Below are 20137 nucleotides of genomic sequence, written 5' to 3'. Positions count from 1 at the left end.
AATCATCAGACAAAAACTAAACAATGCACTTCACACATCACAGGGACGAATAATCATACAATAGAAATTTGATATTGGCATAACAATATTTAATAATATTCCATATCTTTTCTCACCACCCCTCAGCTTTTTTTTTTCAAGATTTTTTCTGGGCATTTTGCCTTTAATGGAGAAGACAGGTAAGCAACAGGTAAGCAACAGCCTTGTGCATGGGGCACCGGCTATACCCACTAAGCCACCGACGCCCCACCACCCCTCAGCTTTAACAAACTTTTCCCATCCTTCTAAATCTGTCAGTCTTGAGAGACTTTGCACCTGAACTAGCTACTGTAGATCATATCGTCTCATTACATGATTAAGACTTGATACTGGGCAACATCAACATACATGTTACCCAGCAATCATCATCTGTATATGACAAAAAATACAAGAGAAAACAGGAACTTATTAGTTCAACTAAAAAAAAAATTATAGATATTTTTTTCTTTCACAGTTAATGTAGAATAAGCATATAATTTGTTGTAGATTTATATTATTTTACAAAAACAGAAAACCATGATGGAGATAGGTTTGCCTTTTTTAGGGCACATATAGAAAATTGTAAGTTCTTCTGTGAACACAGGCAGCAATCAGGCTGTCCACCCCATGGGCCCCAGTGCAAGCCCACTGCCTCCACTGTCTATATTTACGCCCCTGCTTCACCCCCAAAATGACCATTTGTATATCAGTATGTCACCCTGTGCTATGTTGAAATTATGAAGAAAAGGCCAGTTTACAAACTGTCACACAACTTATGCAGTATAATCCAAGTGTCATTTCTCCAGTCATGCTTAGGACATTCATAACACCTGTGTTTTTGCTAAATCATTGCTATTTAATTAAAACACTTCCATCAAGAATTATGTTCATATTTTTTAAAACTGAAAAATCATTATTATGTAGAGTCCATAATGACAACGAGGAAGACCAGCTTATTTTCTTTTTGCCCATATGTTGCAGGTTTGTCAATCAGTATGGGGGTACTCAGCATTTGTTGTATATTTACAACTTTTAAACATTACATAGCAAAAAGTATTGCTACAAACCATGGCAGAGTAGCACAACACAGCATGACATGGGAGAGTGGGAATATATTGAACTATATCCCCACTCTACCTGTCAGATGTATATTTCAGTTTTTAAATCTACCAGTAGGGGACTATCAACCTAATTATTTGAATTACTGACGTCACTCTATCAATTTTATTTTAGCTCTGTCATTTTATGCGGCCCAGCTATTTTCATCCGGCATGCCGAGTTTGGGCTGATGCTGGGCCAGGTCATTTCTCATAACAGCCCTCAGTGATGGCAGTGATGGCAGCCGGAATCGGGCCAGCTGATTCAACCTGATTCTGGGGCGTTATTAATACTGAGTATCAGCCAAGTCAGGCAACCGCATGTGACCTGGCTAATTTCTTCCTGCACACCGAGTTTGGGCCAATGCTGGGCCAAGTCATTTCTGATAATAGCCCCCAGTGAGGGCTGTCAGCAGCTGGAATCGGCCAGCTGATTTGGCCCAAATCTGGGGCATCATTCATGCTGACTCTCTCATCAATCTCAATAAGCTTTATTGGCATGACATTTCTTATCCAGCATGCTGAGTCTGGGCCGTTGCTGGGCCAGGTCATTTTTGATAATGGCCCTCAGCGTTGGCAGTGTTGGCAGCTGTAATTGGGCCAGCTGATTTGGTTCTGGGGCGTCAATCATGCCGAGTCTCACCTGAGTTAGGCAACCACACCTGGCCTGGCTTATTCATCAGGCATACCAAGTTCAGGCCGATTCTGGGCCAGGTCATTTTGGCAACCTGGGCAGACATGTAGGTAACCATCCATAGTATAGTAAAACAACTGGTTTGCACATCAGTAACAGCTGGAACACTATTATTGGCTATCTGTTGCTTGTTTATTGTTTGTTTTGTTTTGCCCTGTTTTTTCCCATCTTGTCTACATTCCTGTCTCCATCTACCCCCATGTATGCAGTCTGGAACTACCTTTTTTTTTGTACTGTACTTTGCACTCACTGATAAAAAAAAAACAGGAAAGAAAAGTAAGGTAGGGTGGTAAGGTTTATTTTTAAAAACTTTTAACCCATCTGCCCACAGTGTAAGTGCGCCATCATTTGGTGTCACCACCTTCATGTAAATCAGGTCACGCGTCTGATTGTAATACTGTAAACAGGTGTGACAGTCCATAAGGTACACTGCGCCTGCGTGTTCTCAGCAGAAGAAAAAAAGAACTCGAGTGTTTTCGGTTTTGATAAGTTTTTATGAGCGCAGTGTCTGAAGCTGATTGGGCGGCGGCAGAAAAAGGAAGTAGGCTAAAAAGCATGTTGTGTTATTCTCCAGCGGAAACCAGAGAAAACGCAGGTCGAGTGGCGACAATGTGAGACATTCACCGACAAGGTAAAGCTTTCAAACTTGTCACTGCACAGCCCGGTGAGATACAAAAGCACGAGGGGGGGGGGCAGACATGTGAATTTTTAACTTCTCAGATTTAGCGAAGAGATTTAACAGGTCACGCGCTTCCTGTTTTTTGGGGAGCGAGTCTGTAGAGAGAAATAAAGTCAGCATGTCATCCTCACAGATCAAAGACAGCTGCTAACACACCGACATGGATCATGCAAGACCACAGGACACTCAGCAGAGCAAGGTAAAAAAAAAAAAAATCATTTCCGGGAGTGGAGAGCTGCCTCAGTGCTGACTGTTGTCTCAAGTGCGTCATGTACTTTACAGTGTGGTAACCAAATAGATCTACTCTCTCCTTCAGCCACTCGGAACAGAGCTGAATCATTAGCAAAGGGCCAGACGGGGACGCCAAGTAGTGCCTCACAGTACAAATACAAGACAGAGTATATTAACCACAGGAACACCACAGGAAGTGGAAAAGTGTCACATGAGGGCACCACTGAGCATCACACACACATTAATATAATGATATGGCTGGTCCTGTGTGCTGTTGTACACTATTTCCAACACACTGAGTGATAATAACACATTTAATTTTACCACAGTTTCATGCACAAGACAGAGCATGTGTCTGTGTAGTGTAGGACAGTGGTGGAAGAAGTACTCAAATGTAAAAGTGGTAAAAGCCATGCCATCCTAACTGTACTTAAAGGTCCAGTGTGGTTTAGCAGCATCTGTTAGCAGACATGGTATATTTATTCATAATCGTTCATAATCACCTCCTTATTACTTTAGAATGGGTCGTTTATATCTACATATGTAGCAGGTCATACTGTAAATAAAGATGGAGAACATGACAGCTCCTTAAAGTGAAGCCAAAACATCCCCATCGCCCCCTGGTGGCTGGCTGCAGTACAGGTCATAAAGCCCACCTCCTCCATTTTAGTGAAAAGGACATGAGCCAAACTATAAACTCAAAGTACACGTTGAATAAATTTTTCTGTTGTTCATGGCAGTTCTTATCATCCCAATGTTTGTTCAAATGTTTGTTTTTCTAACAAGGTTGGTTTTCAGTAGTTATTTAATGCTATAGAGTGCCGAAGTCACGCCCCTTCTGGTAGAGCTCATGAGACCTTAGATCGGAAAAAATATGAATGGCAGTGAATGGGGAGAGCAATATTATTTTTTGTTCCCGTTTGAGTTGTGACATGAAATCTAAATATGTTGTTAATGAATTTAAAACATAAATTTTCAGTCATGTGAGTGATGTGTGCTATGCTGCAGGAAGTGAGTGAAAGCTATGACGTCACATACGCGACCGCCTCCTGTGTAGTTTTTCTAATTACGTTTTTTTTTTTCAAAAGCTTATATCTCAACAGTTTTACCACAAAGTATGACTTTCTTGACCTTAAAATTTATGTTTTAAATTCATTACCGACATATTTGGATTTCATGTCACAACTCAAATGGGACCAAAAGATAATATTTCTCTCCTCATTCACTGCCATTCATATTTTTTCCAATCTAAGGTCCCATGAGCTTCACTGGAAGGGGCGTGACTTCGGCACTCTGTAAAACCCGGATTTGACGGCACAATTGACAGCTGTGCGTTCCAATCAGTGTGTTTGCACAAAATGGTGCTGCTCACAATTCGTCGGACAGGTGTTTGGGCGGGAACTCCTCCACCGCAGAGGTCGCTAATGTGTGGACTCTGGCTCCAAATGACGTCACCAGCACAAGATGGCTGCAGCTGTATCTGGCATATTTTGTAGTAGCCTTGAACGTAAAAACCAAACACTGGCTGGCTGCTGAGACATGTTTATCTGCAGACACATACAGTTTGTAGTGTACAGGACAGGCCCGTACAAACCACGCCCATCACTAGCACAAGACAAATGCTGTGTCTCAAATCACATACTTCCGTTAGCACACTTCTATGCAGTATACTATGTGCACTATGTACTTATTGGTGTAGTGTGCAAATTTTGACAGGGTAGTGTTGTCTCAAACCAAACACGGCTGTTGTGCACGTTTAGGAAATGACGATCACAAATTAGCTAGTTTGCAAACTAGCATTAGCATTTGCGTTATCGTTCGCGGTACCAAATCATGACTGCTAAACTAACCCAATAAACATACTGCTAGCTTATACCCGACAACAGTTTAGTGGTGCTTAGTGCAAAAAACACACGTATTTGTACAATGCAGCGATGTTCACGGTCGCACAGTCCTCGGCCACCATTTCCAGTTTGAAAAGTGGTCCCCCCTTCTGCTACATAGCCAAGCTGGCGACCATTAAGGGCGAGAAGTGTCCATAGTTCCACACTCAACTTCTTGACCGTTTTGACTGCACCATCCACATACTCATAGTGCACTGCATTTTTCCATACTTCTCAGTGTGAACGCACTTATGCACTCAAAATATTAAGCGTAAGTACAGAAGTACACGATTTGAGACACAGCAAAAGTCTGAATCCAAATGTCCAAACTTCACTGCACTTGCAGACTTGCGGACTTGCCCACAATTCATTGCAATATGGACGTGACATTATTCTTTTTCAATAGCTGAGTATAAAAGACAGATTATGTCTATGTAAAACAGTTAAATAGCCTATTAAAACAATACTTGAATTGTGTAGGCCAGAAATAATATTCAGCAACATCATGATACAGAAACATGTAGAAATATAGGCTATAGAGGGTCAGTAAAATGCATTGTATTATTGCAGCCTACCGTATTGGTTGCGCAGTGTAATGCTAAATATGTAGACTAGAAAATTGGCTGAAAAACAACAAAAAAGATCTTCTGCTGTGACTAATAGGCCTACCCAATTTATTTAGTCATAGCTCGGTCCTTATTCACAATCATCTCAGTATGTGAATGTCTGCAGTCTGTATGTTATGCAGAGATGTTTTTTGTTCACTCTGAAAACAACTTTGTACATGAGATTTACATCTTATTATCTGCAGGAACAGACGAGCAGACAGAATATGACATGTGCATGATTGTAATCGTCACTGGAATGTTTCTATGGCAATGAGTAAAACGGTCTCGAGGGCTGTCTGTCAGTGGCTTGCGGTCTCTGCCCCTAGCAGACTTTACGAGATGACAGTGAACTTGTCACAGTACATACGAAGCCCAAGAGGGCTCAGTCCGCAAGTCCAGACGGTGGACATTTGGATTCATGTAACCCTTCCTTTTGCCCTAACCCTAACATCAACCACCTCTCTTTTAACATTACACTGTACTAATAACTAGCTTATTGCTAACTTAGCAGTTTTGTCAAGACTTTCGCAAAGGAGTGAAGGAAGCTGATCATGGACTGACGTGTAGGTACCGTGGGAGAGTCATTCATGTAACTAGTGCTGCTCCAGCTGCAGTTATACCTACCTGGATATGCTTGGCACAAGTTTCAGATTTGCAACATCACTGCTAGATGCCACTATCTTACACACGGGATCTTTAAGTCTAAGTATAGAAGTATTACCATGAAAATATACTTTCATTCATATTCTGTAACTGTTTATCCTATTCCCAGCTGAAACTGGGCGAGAGTGAAAATCATCCATCACAGTCCCCCTGTTTCCAGTCACATAAAACAACGATAAAAAAAGATTTAATTGATCACCAAAATAGTTCATTATTTTTCTAATTACCTATCTGTGTCCGCTCTTATAATAATTATACTCTACCTGTACCGCAGCACCACAACAGCTGTGATTAACATGGTGCTTTATTTCCTCAGGGCTCCATGTTGAGACACAGGGAACACAGTGATGAGCCTGTCGACAAGAGGCCCACTGACAGCTCCGCGTCTCCCACTCAGGTACATCCTGTTCTCAGATGTCACGTCTCAAAACGACCTTTTCAGACCGTGCAATTGTTCCGCTCTCTTTTGTTAAGTACCACGATGTGATACACTGTTTTACTCCCGTCCATGCAGGATGAGAAGAGGCTGATCAGAAGAGTGCGAAGTCCATCCAGACCGAGGGCATGGCTGTCCAGTTCTTACAAACCCAAGTTTGGAGGGCGATTCTACAGACCTCGGTAAGACTGAGAACAGGGAGCACTTTGTGTTATGTTTTCCTTGACTGCAAAATATTGGCAACGTGGTTGAGTACTGTTCTAGCAGATTTGTCTTTCCTGTCAAATGATGCAGATTTCCAAGGGACGACCACTCGTTCTACAAACCTGGCTTCAGCAGCCATAGGTACCACCACTTCAACCCTCGGGGTTACTTCCACCGGAAAGATCATTTCCACCATAAACTTCACCACATTGCACTGAAGGAGAGGGAACGAGATAAGGAGAGGGAACGGGACAAGGATAGGGACCGGGATAAGGACAGGGAACGGGATAAAGAGAAGGAGCGGTACGAGCAGAGGGAGAGCTCTGAAGGAGGTTCGCCTTCAAAATCAACCAACAGTAAGTTTATGTTGGCAGTAACAGTAATAATACACCCTTTCATCCTTTCTGAGCATTTATGAAGAGACTTTGACAATGTTCACTGTAGGACCAAAAATATGTTTTTAAGCTTTGGACTCTGCTCCTTAGCCTCAGTTTGAAGAAATCCTAATGCTACAACATACAGCAATACTTTAGACAAAGTGTCCTATTCCTGTTTTAATATGACAACTCCTCCCTGTGCACAAAATGAGCTCCATAAGGCAGTGGTCCTCCTGAGGGTGGACATGAAAGAACTTGCCTGCACAGAGCTCTGACCTCCACCCATCCCACTTCTCTGGTAATGGATCTGATGGCCTCAGCTAGACATTATACTTGCACTGTCTGCACACCCTCACTAATGCTCAGCACCTTCGGCTTGTATTGACAAGCCCCAGTGCAAGATCTTTTATCGGTGTCCTTCACCTCGAGTCACGTGCACGGTCAATGCAAAGACACACACTTGTCAATACAAAAGGATAAACAAGCAGTGAAAAAATGTTTTTCAGAGCTAAGAGTGCAGAAAGTTGCAATAATCTACCATGAAAATAATCTCTCAGCGTTGTTTTTTTTAAGATTTATAATCTATTTCTTTCCATTTTCAAGTGATAGCTTGAAAAGAGAGCCTGTGTGAGAGTCGAGGTAAAGGCAAAATAAAATAAAATGAAACAAAATAAAATAAATTAAAATTGAAATTAAAACCAAAATTAAAATAAATGAAATAAAATAAAGAAGCGGCTGGGATGAGAATCAGCACCTCCAAGTCTGAGGCCATGGTCCTCAGCCGTAAAAGGGTGGATTGCCCTCTCAAGGTTGGGGGAGAGGTCCTGCCTCAGGTGGAGGAGTATCTTGGGATCTTGTTCACAAGTGAGGGTAGGATGGAGCGGGAGACTGACAGGCGGATTGGGGCGGCGTCAGCAGTGATGCAGGCGCTAAACTGGTCCATTGTGGTGAAGAGGGAGCTTAGCCACAAAGCCAAACTCTCGATTTACCGGTCGATCTACGTTCCAACCTTCACCTGTGGTCACAAGCTCTGGGTAGTGACCGGAAGAATGAGATCGCGAGTACAAGTGGCCGAAATGAGTTTCCTCTGCAGGGTGGCTGGGCTTAGAGATAGGGTGAGGAGCTCAGACATCCGGGAGGGACTCGGAGTAGAGCCGCTTCTCCTCCACATTGAGAGGAGCCAGTTGAGGTGGTTCGGGCATGTCCAACCGGGATGAGACCTCGGGGCCGCCCCAGGACACACTGGAGGGATTACATCACCTGGCTGGCCTGGGCACGCCTCGGGGTTCCCGCGGAAGAGCTGACAGAAGTGGCTGGAGAGAGGACTGTCTGGGCTTCTTTGCTGAGGCTGCTGCCCCCGCAACCCAGACCCGATAAGTGGAGGACGACAAGTATGAGTACAAATATGAAATAAAATAAAATAAAATAAAAATAAATAACAATGCTTGTAGCTATTTGGCCTCACATAATTGCACATGTTACAGTTAGATAATTGGACACCTAAGAGGATACAATGGGGGAAAAAAGTTAATTCCTTAAATTCCTTCCTTCAGTTCATTATCTTAACAAAATCAGCTGTATGTTCCAATTCTCATACTACCATACTATATAGTATGCCAGAAAAAGATTTAGTATGTCCCAATACATAGCATGTCAAATGCAGTATGTCAAAAATACCACAATGTTCTACTACATTTGGTCTGTTTTTTGCAGTATGCAAGCCAGCATGCTTTTCTGGCTATTCTTACCCACAGTCCTCTGCACAGGGGACGATAAGTCACATCGACTGAGCCACAAACAGATGGCAGCTGATTGACAGCTGTCAGAGGTCGCAGTGATGGATGATGGATGATATTGATTGTTTTAGTGAACAAAATAATCATAAATATTACAAACAACAGGACATAACTATAGAAATAACAATGACAGAGAACTGCAGGTGTGATTTCACTGTCGCACATATAATATGTTACAATCTACAATCTGTGCAGTAACTTTAAAGTTGAACAACATACAATGCAAAGTAACAACAGCAGATCTCTCCGGGTTGATCTCTGTCTCTGGCGAATTCAATGAGTGGTGTTTGTTTTATCTCTAAGGGAACAGATATAAAAGCCAGAGGGTCAAAGTGCAGCCTGTAATGTTATGTGGGAGTAGTATGTCCTGATTGTGTGCATACTGCATGCAACAGTACGTACTTTTTAAAGGCAGCTGCAGTGCCTACTAAAAGTAAACAGAAAAAGTATGCGATTCAAAACGCACCTTAGGTCTCAGATGTTTTGATATACTGTGCCCATTTTCCCCAGTGTTGTATGAAGACGTCCGTCTTTTGGTTTAAAGACAAAGTACGCTCATCATTTTAATCTCCATTGTTACAGCGATCCAGTTAGTTACAGTTGGACCAACATGCAACAGGCCGGGTTTTCACAGCATTAGTTCTTATGCACAAGAGCATGAAACTGTTGCTGTAAGACATCAGATAAAGGCTTATGATTTCTCCAAAGAGCTGGAGGAGCACATAGACAGGTACTTTCACAGCAGACAGTTTTGACATGTCACAGCAGGAGAAGCACAGCTGTAAATAATGAAATTAGTGATGGCTGACTCCCATCGTTAATGTCATTAGTGACACCTGTGCTTTTCCTGCTGTGACATGTCAGAAATGTCTGCTGTGAGGAAGATTTATTGGTGGAAAAACTGCACGACAGAAATACTAATAGTACTTCTTAAATAGTATGGTTTAGACTTGATCTATATGGAAAGTGCCTTGAGATAGTGTTGTTGGGATTTGGTGCTATATTGAAGTCCCTACCAAAATAGGCAACTACAGGGCGGTTCAATTACAAGTTCACACGGGCTGGATTTTAAAACCAGGAAATGTAGACGAGCCAGACATTTTCAGCAGCCTATTCAAAACCTGTTTTTTGACTTGTGGTGAACAGATGCAAATTAATGTAGTAAAAACAGCAACATCTTTTGTTTCACTTTTGAAAGTGAATTCTGTGTCTGACCCAGGCACGTCAAGAGCTTTCACTGTGCAGAAGCATATTGAGTGGTAATAACAGTAACCGATAACACATCCTGTCTCTTTCTACCAGTAATTCTCACACAGCTCACCTCATGATGTTTTCCATCGAGGTCAAACAGAAGTGTTTAGGTAAACACATAGGACGTTTTTTTTTGACTATTCGACCGCAGCCCATTTGTTTCGAAAAGCTACCGCACATCCTGCCTGAGCGGGACTGGACGTGTGTAACTCAGCAGAGATGAGAAGGAATCAAGATGGCTCCACTGTTAGCTACTTCCACACACTCTATGTAGTTCACATAATTTGTTATACCGGTGTGTCATATTTATGTATGCTTGGTCACTTTGAGGTTGCTTCTGGGCCAGATGTGGCCCACAGGCTGCTAACTGAACAGGTCTGGTGTACCACTTACCCACAACACTATCCACACACAGGTTAGAGATGTAATAGTAAAGATGACTGATAAGAATTGCTTTGGTCTGGCTGTGTGTTAAGAAGACTTTACCATTAGTGTGCCATCAGTGCACTGACTGTCAGCTGGACTGGCTTCATTATTTTTCCACCCACTGCTCTTGCAGCTAAACGGGAGCAAATCCCAACAGCCAGGTTCCCAAATCTTGTGGAAAGCCTTCCCAGAGGAGCGGAGGTGCCAGACAACCACCAGAGACTCCAGGAAGCGACTTCACTTTGCCAAGAAATAGTCTGGCACGTAACCCCCTGTATACTTATTGTCTTTGCACTTGTAAAGGAACAAGCTTAAATGTGTAATTCATGAGCTTTAAATGTACATGAAGGAATTTTTTGCCACTTGGTGTCTCGCAACCTAAACAGAAACAAAAGAGCAATGTTGTCATTGCAGTCAGTGTCTCCTGGTTGGAATGTCTTCAGCATTCATTGTTCAGGAGGTTTTTACCTGAAGCCGTATAATCTGTACAGGTCTCCTCCTCTCCAAAGGTGCTCTATTGGACTGAGATCTGGTGACTGTGGAGGCCATTGGAGTACAGTGAACTCATTGTCATGTTCAAGAAACCAGTTTGAGATGATTTGAGCTTTGTGACATGGTGCGTTATCCTGCTGGAAGTAGCCATCAGAAGATGGGTACACTGTGTTGTTTACACCAAATTCTGACCCTGCCATCTGAATGTAGCAGCAGAAATCCAGACTCATCAGATCAGGCAACATTTTTCCAATCTTCTATTGTCCAGTTTTGGTGAGCCTGTGTGAACTGTAGCCTCAATTTCCTGTTGTTAGCTGACAGGAGTGGCACCTGGTGTGGCCTTCTGCTGCTGTAGCCCATCTGCTTCAAGGTTGGACGTGTTGTTGGTTCAGAGATGGTCTTCTGCAGACCTTGGTTGTGACCAGTGGTTATTTGAGTTGCTATTGCCTTTCTGTCATCTTGAACCAGTCTGGCCATTCTCCTTTGACCTCCGGCATCAACAAGGCATTTGGCTCACTGGATATTTTACCATGCCACGTTCAAAGTCACTTAAATCACCTTTCTTCCTCATTCTGATGCTCAGTTTGAACTTCAGCTGGTCGTCTTGACCATGTCTACATGCCTAAATGCATTGAGTTGCTGCCACGTGATTGGCTGATAAGTTACTTGTGCTAATGAGTGGTCATAGAGTTACTTAAATAACCCCCAACTCAGTTATTGGTGTTGTTGCAAGCTTTCCAGCATCTTCCTGCACTTTGTTAAATACCCATTGGGTGGCAGTATAAGCAAGCAGAGGCGCACACATGCACATTTTCATGAACACTTTGTATTACAAATATTTGGAGGGCATTTGCTCATCGTGGTATCTGGTGGTTGGTAGGTAGTCACACTCTGGTAGCAACAAACCAGTGTTACATAATGCTGACCACTAAGGAGCTTTATCAATAGATGGATTATGTAGTGACGTGATGTACCAGTCCATGCATTATTCAGTGTATGTCTCAGCATGTAAACTGTGTAATTTAGTTCCAGGTAGATTTATCAGATACTTGAGAATGACCTCATCATTTGTCAGTGGGAGTCCTGAAGTAAACAGGAGCTGTTAGAATTTGTTACGATCGTGTTTCCTTGATTTTAACAGAAACTGTGAATGTTTTTGTTGATCTTTTCCTGGTATAAAGTGGCATGTTGTGTTGTTTTTAACGACTGAGCTGTTGGTACTGTATGTTTTTATCTTCTCTTGCACCCAGGCACTGTATCTGTGCGCACACTGCAGCACTGTGGAGGTGTGTGTTTGTGTATGTGTGAGTGTGGAACAGGTTTTTTGTGTGCCTGAGTGATGGTGCGATGATGGTGACTCATCGCTGATTTGTGTGTGTATATGAGAGTGAGAGAGAGAAAGAGGGAGAGACCAGCCAGCAGTATATAATGAGCCATGACAAAACTATTGCTTCACGTAGGAATGCTGCAGTCTTATATTACAAGGCGAAATTCCCAAATATCAGCAGATTTCCTTTAAAGATGTATTGATTTCCATCCAGATACTTGTAAACAACACTTTTCATGTTTGTAACAGGAGGCTGGAGAGAGAAAGAAAATGATTCTGAGGCTTTAAACGTCAGTGATGGTCTAAAGAAACACCTCCACGTGCTGTAGGTGCTCATAGGCACAGTAAATAGAAAGCATGATAATATTCTCATGTTGTGTTGATTGTGTGTTTTCCAGCTACCAGACCGTTCGTATCCAGATCGACTTCCAGCAGAGACAAGGACACACAGTTCATCGTAAGTTCAAGCAGAAAATCTGTTCTGCTTCTCCCCCTCCTGCTTTTCCATTTCGTTAAGAAATGTGGAAAAATCTAGTGGTCCACCAATTCCCTAAAAATGACCAAATATACTTTAATATTTTTTCTTTCCAAAATATCGATTTGAGTTAGGGCAGCACAGTCTGAAGCTGTTATTGTGATTTATAAGCATGGGCGGATTGTGAGACAATGGGCCCCTGGGCACAGATATGCAGGACCCCACTGCCTCTGCTACATAGGAGGAAGACACACAGACTTTGTGGTAGTTTTGTGTCTCTTTGTAGTTGTTTGGGTCTCTTTCAGATCATTGTGTGTCTCTGTGAGCTGATTTTGAGTGTTTTTTTGTAGTTTTGTGTCTCTTTGTATTTCTTTTGCAACTCTTTGAGATAATTTTGTGTCTTTTTTTGGTCTTTTGTGTCTCTTTGTGGTATTTTTGTGTCTTTTTGTGGTTGCTTTGTGTCCTTTTGTAGTTTTTCGTATCTCTTTCAGGTTACGACATGTCTCTGAGGTAATTTTGTGTGTCCTTTTTTTTCCTTTTTGTGTCCTTTTTGTGTCCCTTTTGAGGTAATTTTGTGTGTCCTTGTGTCCTTTTTGTGTCTCTTTGAGGTAATTTTGTGTGTCCTTTTGTCCTTTTTGTGTCTCTTTGAGGTAATTTTGTGTGTCCTTGTGTCCTTTTTGTGTCCTTTTTGATGTAATTTGTGTGTCATTTTTGTGTCTTTTTGAGGTAATTTTGTGTGTCCTTTTGTCCTTTTTGTGTCTCTTTGAGGTAAGTTTGTGTGTCCTTGTGTCCTTTTTGTGTCCTTTTTGATGTAATTTTGTGTGTCATTTTTGAGGTAATTTTGTGTGTCCTTTTGTCCTTTTTGTGTCTCTTTGAGATAATTTTGTGTCCTTTTTGATGTAATTTTGTGTGTCCTTTTGTCCTTTTTATGTCTCTTTGAGGTAATTTTGTGTGTCCTTGTGTCCTTTTTGTGTCTTTTTGAGGTAATTTTGTGTGTCCTTTTGTCCCTTTTGTGTCTCTTTGAGGTAAGTTTGTGTGTCCTTGTGTCCTTTTTGTGTCCTTTTTGATGTAATTTTGTGTGTCATTTTTGTGTCTTTTTGAGGTAATTTTGTGTGTCCTTTTGTCCTTTTTGTGTCTCTTTGAGGTAATTTTGTGTGTCCTTATGTCCTTTTTGATGTCATTTTGTGTCTTTTTGAGGTAATTTTGTGTGTCCTTTTGTCCTTTTTGTGTCTCTTTGAGGTAATTTTGTGTGTCCTTTTGTCCTTTTTGTGTCCCTTTTGAGGTATTTTTGGTGTCTTTGAGCTATTTTTTTTGGGGGGGGGGGGGGGGGGGGTTTGGTGTTGCTTTGTAGTCATTTTGTGTCTCTTTGTAGTTGTTTTGTGTCTCCTTGTGGTTGTTTTGCCCATTTTTGTGATTATTTTGTGTCTCTGCAGTTCCTTTGCATCTCTGGGATCTTTTTGTGTCTCTTTGAGGTCAGTTTGTCTCATTTTAGGTCTTTTGTGTCTCTTTGTAGTCATTTGTAATTGGTCTGTGTCTCCTTGTGGTTGTTTTGTCCATTTTTGTGGCTTTTGTGGTTGTCTCTCTGCAGTTCCTTTGCATATTTTTGTGTCTCTTTCATGTAATTTTGTGTCTTTTTTGGTCTTTGGTGTTGCTTTGTAGTTATTTTGTGTCTCTTTGCAGTTGCTTTGTATCTCTGTCTTTTTGTGTCTCTCCCTGGTTGTCATATATTAATTTGAGTGACATTTTGAAGGTGAAGGCCGGGGGTGATCTGACACTTTGGGCCCCTGGGCCTCTGCCTTGTTGTCCAGTCCAGTAATCCATCCATGTTTACAAGAGCCTTTTACTATTTCATCCTAATTAGTAAATTTAAAATTTGGAATGTAAAAGTGATCAGGACGAAATGCATTTTTTGTCATGTGAAATGTACAACCTGTTAAAACATGGCAGAAATAAGGATGATTGTTTTCATTATCGATTACTCTGCTGATTTTATTTATTTGTTTGTTTGGCTTTAGCTCAAAGCTAGAATCCCAAGTGTTCAGATAAATCATTTGATGAATAATTGAAATGTCAAGAAATGCTGAAAAATGCCCATCAAAATTTTCAAAAGTCTTGTTTTGTTCATTCAAACAGCCCTAAAGATATTCAGTTAACAGGGAAATGAAACGGAAAATAGCAGCCAATTCACACATTGGACAAACTGGAACCAAAAAATATTTGGTGTTATTGTTTGAAAATTGAATTAATCAATTAACTAAATAGTCAAGAGAATATTTCTCTGTAGATCAACTTGCGACGAACTATATATATATTCATATGGATGGTGTTTTTGTTTGTTGATTAGACATGAGCTCACAGCAGAGAATGACTTGGCTATAAAGCAAACAGCCCAGGTGCTGCAGAAAAGGGCTGAAATCAAATGATCGCATAAATTTCTTGGCTGACCTAAACACAGCGAGGAGCAGCACATGATGAATCACCGCTGGTCGCTGCTGCAGTGAAGTTAAAGTGAAGAGACGAAGAGAAACCAGAGAGTGACTCGCTCATTTCAGATTTCCAATATTCTAATCAGAGCTAATAAATGTGAGCTGCTGATGACGGGCTTACCTTAAGCTACAATCTGTGTTATTAACAGGCCTTTTAATACTAGGACTAACAACAAGTAAATCTTCTTAGCATGTCAGCTATTAGTGTGTCTACATGCTTCATTTCATTAACACATAAACTCATTGTGCCTGTTAACACAACAGTTACAATGATGAATATTGTTCAGTATGATTTATTAGGTCAAATCATCCGGAATCATCAAAGCACCACCACGATAAGATCATACAACACATTTATGTTCAGCATTTATCAGTCGCAAGTCAAAACAGCTTTTGGGTTGCCAGGTTGTGAGACATCCCTCTCTGTCATTAACCTTCTGTCTTCTTAGCCATCTCTTTATTTCATGTTGATGGCTATTTAGAAAGTAAGAAAACTACAGGCCTACCCCTTTATGAATGATTTAACATTTGTAACTGCAGACTTGATGCTTATTAGAAAGTGAGTGGCTAAAAGAGGCATTTAATCTGCATTAAGTGTTTTTTAAGGCAGCGGGAATAAACTGTTAACACAACAAACGTATTATCACCTTTTATGTTAATATGGCAAACTGTCTCCTATTTACTGATCCAGCAGACACAGAGCAACATTAGCATTCATTTGGAGTAACTGTGCATCTCCGTTGGGGCTGGGCAGGTTGTGTACAGTGGATTTGTAGAGCTTTTTCACCAAAAGCAGAAAAACTGAAAACAGCACAACAAAAACAGTTAAGTTTTGAGAGGTAAAACCAAAACAATGTGCTGAAAGATGGTAAAACGCTCCGTAGAGCTGAGAGGAACTGCAGTCATGTGATAATTCTCTGTCAACAATGATACCCCTTTTCAACCAAATTAGCTCTGGTTCTTAAACCGGTTCTGTTCAGCGTTCTTTGAACCCTAGTGCCATTTACTAGCTTGCGTTTCCACTAGTTTTTAGTGGAACCATTTTAATCAAGGATATGAAATCGACTTAGGGCGTTGCACAAGCACAACAGAAGTAAACAGTAGCAGCAAGATGGCTGACGGCATTGAGTACCTGTGAGCTTTTAAAGGTCCAGAGTAGGATTTAGGGGGATACGTTGGCAGAAATGAAATGTTATATTCACATTTATGTCTATATAGTGTGTATAATCGCCCTAAAATAGGAATTGTTTTCATTACCTTAAAGATAAGCCAATTATATCTACATACAGAGTGGGTCCTCTTTCACGCAGTCCGCCATGTTCTTTCTACAGTAGCCCAGAATGGACAAACCAAACACTGGCTCCAGATAGGGACATTCACAGTTTCTCAATGGCCACTGAAGGTCTCCTTCATGTTTGGCACATGGAGAAGTTTCAGTAGGTTGGGATTTGCAAAGTCACCACTAGATGTCACTAAACCCTCCACACCGGACCTTTAATGATAAGAAGATACAGAGGACTGTTACATCCAAGGCTCTGTCCTCTCTTTCCAACCTGTAGAATATGACATGCCCACTGATGTCATCATGGTTGTACCTGTTAACCAACTTTTTTGGGTTCTGAACCAATTTACTTTTGGTTGACTTTCCCAAAATAATTCATCGTTAAATGTAGGAACTAGAACAGAGCTTTTTCCATGTTGGCGGAAAAGGCGGATGAGTGATCACTGTCACATTACATGCTCACATTTGATCTATGTTTAGATAACAATACTGATCACAGTAGTTTTAATTAAGAGTTACTGCATTTTAAATGAGCAGTGTGCAGGATTCATAGGATTCAGTGTCTTCTAGCAGTAAGGATTGCAGATTGCAACCAGCTGAGACCTCTCCCATGTGCCAAGCGTCAACTTCCTGTTGGGATTTCTTTAGTATTTAGTGTTCAGGAGATTTTTTTAAAGTACCTCTCCAATTCAAACAGACCAGGTGATTTAAACCAGTGAAAATATGAATAAATCAGTTTCACGTTACAAATCAACGTTTCTCATACACTGTTCCGCTCAATACAGATGAGCACCTGCTAATGTGTGCTCACCCTTTCCTCTGATGTTTAGGAGGGTTTTTACCATGAGTTGAATTATCTGCAGAGGCCTCTTCCTCTCCAAAACAAACAAACCTGGTGATTTAAATCGGTAGATACAGTAAATAAATTTTCATGTTGAGAAATCTGTGTTTTTCTGCCACTTTCATTGTTGAGGGGCTGCTAACTACGGTGGCCGATGAGAAGGCGCAAAATCACAAATGGCTTTATCTAGAGCTGGTGTTTGGTTTGTTCAGTCTGGGCTACTGTTGAAATATGGTGGTGCAACATGGTGGACTCTATCGACGAGGACCTGCTCCCCATGTATAAATGACTCATTCTAAGGTAACAAAAACACAACAACAATATCAGGCGATTATACACCGAAGAAAACATACTTATCATATTACATTCCATTTATTTCAATATATACCCCTAAGTCCTACACACTGAAGCTTTAATATCTTGTTATTTATTACATGTGCAGTCCAAACAAATTTTGGATTTCTAAGTCACCCTCCGCAGTGTTACAAGCTGACATGTGGAACTTCGTTTTAGTCATCTTCTGGTCATTAGCAGCTCAGTCATCATCAGTGTTTGCACCCATGTTTTTGGCCAACTGTCTGATTACTACAGTCCAACTCTGATCTGGTTTTTATGTTGCAGGTTTGTCAGAGCGACAGGAACCAAAGCAGGGAGAGAGACCACAGGGGGACCAAGAGCAAAGAAAGAGAATGGAGCAGAGACAGGGAGCTCCCTTCAACTGCGAGCCAGACGGCGACACGAGACAGAGCCATCCAACAGAAGAGGAGGGAGATAGATGAGGTAGAGGAGTGTCATTACATAAACACACACCTTGGGAGACGGGTTAGTCATAAATGGATAGAGGAAGAGGGGAGATAAGAGAAGCTGGGATTAGAGAGAGTGACAGAGGAAAAGATCTTGGAAAGCGCTGGGAGACAGGAGACAAGAAAAAAAGATTTGTTTTCTGTCGTCTAAACATTAATTTTGAAATGCTGAGCCTGAGGCAGCCCGAGTGTCATTATTGTCTTCACTCTGCCAAGCCTGACAGAGAAGGTCTTATTCATTGTTTGACGTGACTGATGGTTTTTTAGTTTTCTAATTGGGCACAAAAATGAGGCTGTTTGTCAGCTCACCTGTATCACAAGAGGCTCCGACACGTGCTTTAATGCTGTCTTCAATGTGACAGACATCACATGAGGCTCTGCTCATCGGCAGTGTGTTTGTGCAAGAGAGTGTATGCGTGTGTATGTGTGTGCTTCCACCCACTTGACGGAAAAAGATGGCCTCTTGCTTTTCATATCTCCATGGTTGCAGGATTATAGAGGCATAGCGAGGAGATTCAGTCTGGCAACAGGTAGCTGATGCAAAAATGTCCACAAAACTCTGATACAGGCACACACAATACTTGTGAACAGTTTGCATGTGAGCGTCTCGGCGGATTGTTAATCCATTCAGTGGTAATTGGAGACGGGTGACAAGACTTCTCACTCAGCTCATTTATCGTGCTCTCTTCTTTTCCCTTTAACACTTCTTCGGTTTGTCTGCTCTCCTGCTCCCTCTCACTCGTCACCCCTTCATCCCATTTGCCCTAAAACCGTGTGTGTGTGTGTGTCTGTCTGTCTGTCTTGCAGGTGTACTATCAGGAATGTGAAATGTTTGGCCTTGTGGCAAAGATGCTGATAGCAAAGGATCCGGCCCTGGAGCGCCCCATCCAGGCCGCACTGCAAGAGAACCTCAGGGACATCGGCAAGCGCTGTTTGGAAGGCATGGAGAAATTTATAGAGGACTATGACTCCAGGGAGCTGTCTCACTAATCAGAGACACGCAGAGTCTTCCTGACATTGATCCTGTTGGTATAAATGTTGAGAATTTTTTTTCCATGTGATTGTTGTTTGTCTCTGTGTTTGCTACTAGAAGTCATGAGCTCGCACATTCTGGTCTGCTGCCTGGACAAATTCCCCCTCTGTGCTCTGCTCAGCCTCATGGTGAGAAGCACTGGTGAAGAAATTAAAAGTAAACTCTGATTGTGTGATAATGATGTTTTCATACTGCTTCTAATTTTGAGAATTTGATTTTGATAATGAAACAAATACACTGGTTGTATTGCTTTAAGTGTCCTTATGAAGAAGTCAAAACTGTATTTTGGCATCTGACTGACAGGCTTAATTTATTATCACTCGCTTTTCAATGATTGTATTTTGTTTACAATGTATTAACTGTGATTAAAACTGTTTTCAGTGATTTATTGATGGCTATATGGGCAAGACAAAATCAAGGCATAGCAGGAAATACATTAAAGTCAGTGGATGAGTAGGACACACATTTTTGTTTAGGGTTGAAATATTTGTAGAATGAGGAGAAAGTCCTTTTGATATTTGACCTAAAGCCCGACAGATAAGTTAAAGGAAAAACCAACATGAATCGTGTTAGTATAGATTCAGACCACCACAAACATCCAGAGTAGCTTCAGTGCTCTTTGCCAAGTCTGAGAAACTTTATATTCCCCCATGTATATATACAGCCTTTATTTAAGCAGGTAATCTCACTGTGATTATGATCTCTTCTGCAAACAGAGCCAGATACACTTAAAGGACATACAGCATCAGAGACAATCACAGACATCCCAAAATACATTTGAAGATCAAAGTTAATATTATTATTTGGTCTTACAGAGATGGTGGTGGTGGTGGACAACATTGTCTTACACATTGGTCTGAAATCTTCCATAGGTGTTCAGCAGGGCTGAGATGTGGGCCCAGCAGTAATCTGACCGTATTTAATCAAAGCTTGAAAATGAGTTGTTAAAAAAAAAAAGAAAGAATCTGAAGTTAGATTAAATCACGAGTCCCTTACTCTCCAAGGAATCACACATACACAGATTATAAAGCCTGC

General features: G+C 41.4%; 1 protein-coding gene across 2 annotated transcripts; it reads left to right on the top strand.

Moving 5' to 3' along the window:
• Nucleotides 1-2234: 2234 nt before the first annotated feature.
• Nucleotides 2235-19486, top strand: LOC125891339 (periphilin-1). 2 transcript variants are annotated; one of them, XM_049580543.1, is made up of 9 exons: nt 2235-2440; nt 2622-2687; nt 6190-6270; nt 6388-6491; nt 6604-6869; nt 12581-12639; nt 14091-14129; nt 17888-18046; nt 18877-19486. In XM_049580543.1, the coding sequence occupies exons 2-9, from the start codon at nt 2649-2651 to the stop codon at nt 19057-19059; spliced, it is 930 nt and encodes a 309-aa protein (XP_049436500.1). In that variant the 5' UTR covers nt 2235-2440; nt 2622-2648; the 3' UTR covers nt 19060-19486. The 2 variants fall into 2 exon arrangements, with proteins under 2 accessions (XP_049436500.1, XP_049436501.1); XM_049580544.1 differs by lacking the exon at nt 14091-14129 and having other exon boundaries at nt 2242-2440.
• Nucleotides 19487-20137: the final 651 nt, after the last annotated feature.

This window comes from Epinephelus fuscoguttatus, linkage group LG7, assembly GCF_011397635.1.
Source record: "Epinephelus fuscoguttatus linkage group LG7, E.fuscoguttatus.final_Chr_v1".
Taxonomy (NCBI): domain Eukaryota; kingdom Metazoa; phylum Chordata; class Actinopteri; order Perciformes; family Serranidae; genus Epinephelus; species Epinephelus fuscoguttatus.
This window is presented reverse-complemented; position numbering and strand designations above follow the sequence as displayed.

What these genes read in the sequence shown, in the direction of transcription:
- LOC125891339 (XM_049580543.1), top strand. Translation starts at nt 2,649, where the DNA reads ATGGATCATGCAAGACCACAGGACACTCAGCAGAGCAAG. An exon ending in AGGACACTCAGCAGAGCAAG is followed by an intron (nt 2,688 to 6,189) that starts GTAAAAAAAAAA and finishes TTATTTCCTCAG; the next exon opens with GGCTCCATGTTGAGACACAG. An exon ending in GCCTTCAAAATCAACCAACA is followed by an intron (nt 6,870 to 12,580) that starts GTAAGTTTATGT and finishes TGTGTTTTCCAG; the next exon opens with CTACCAGACCGTTCGTATCC.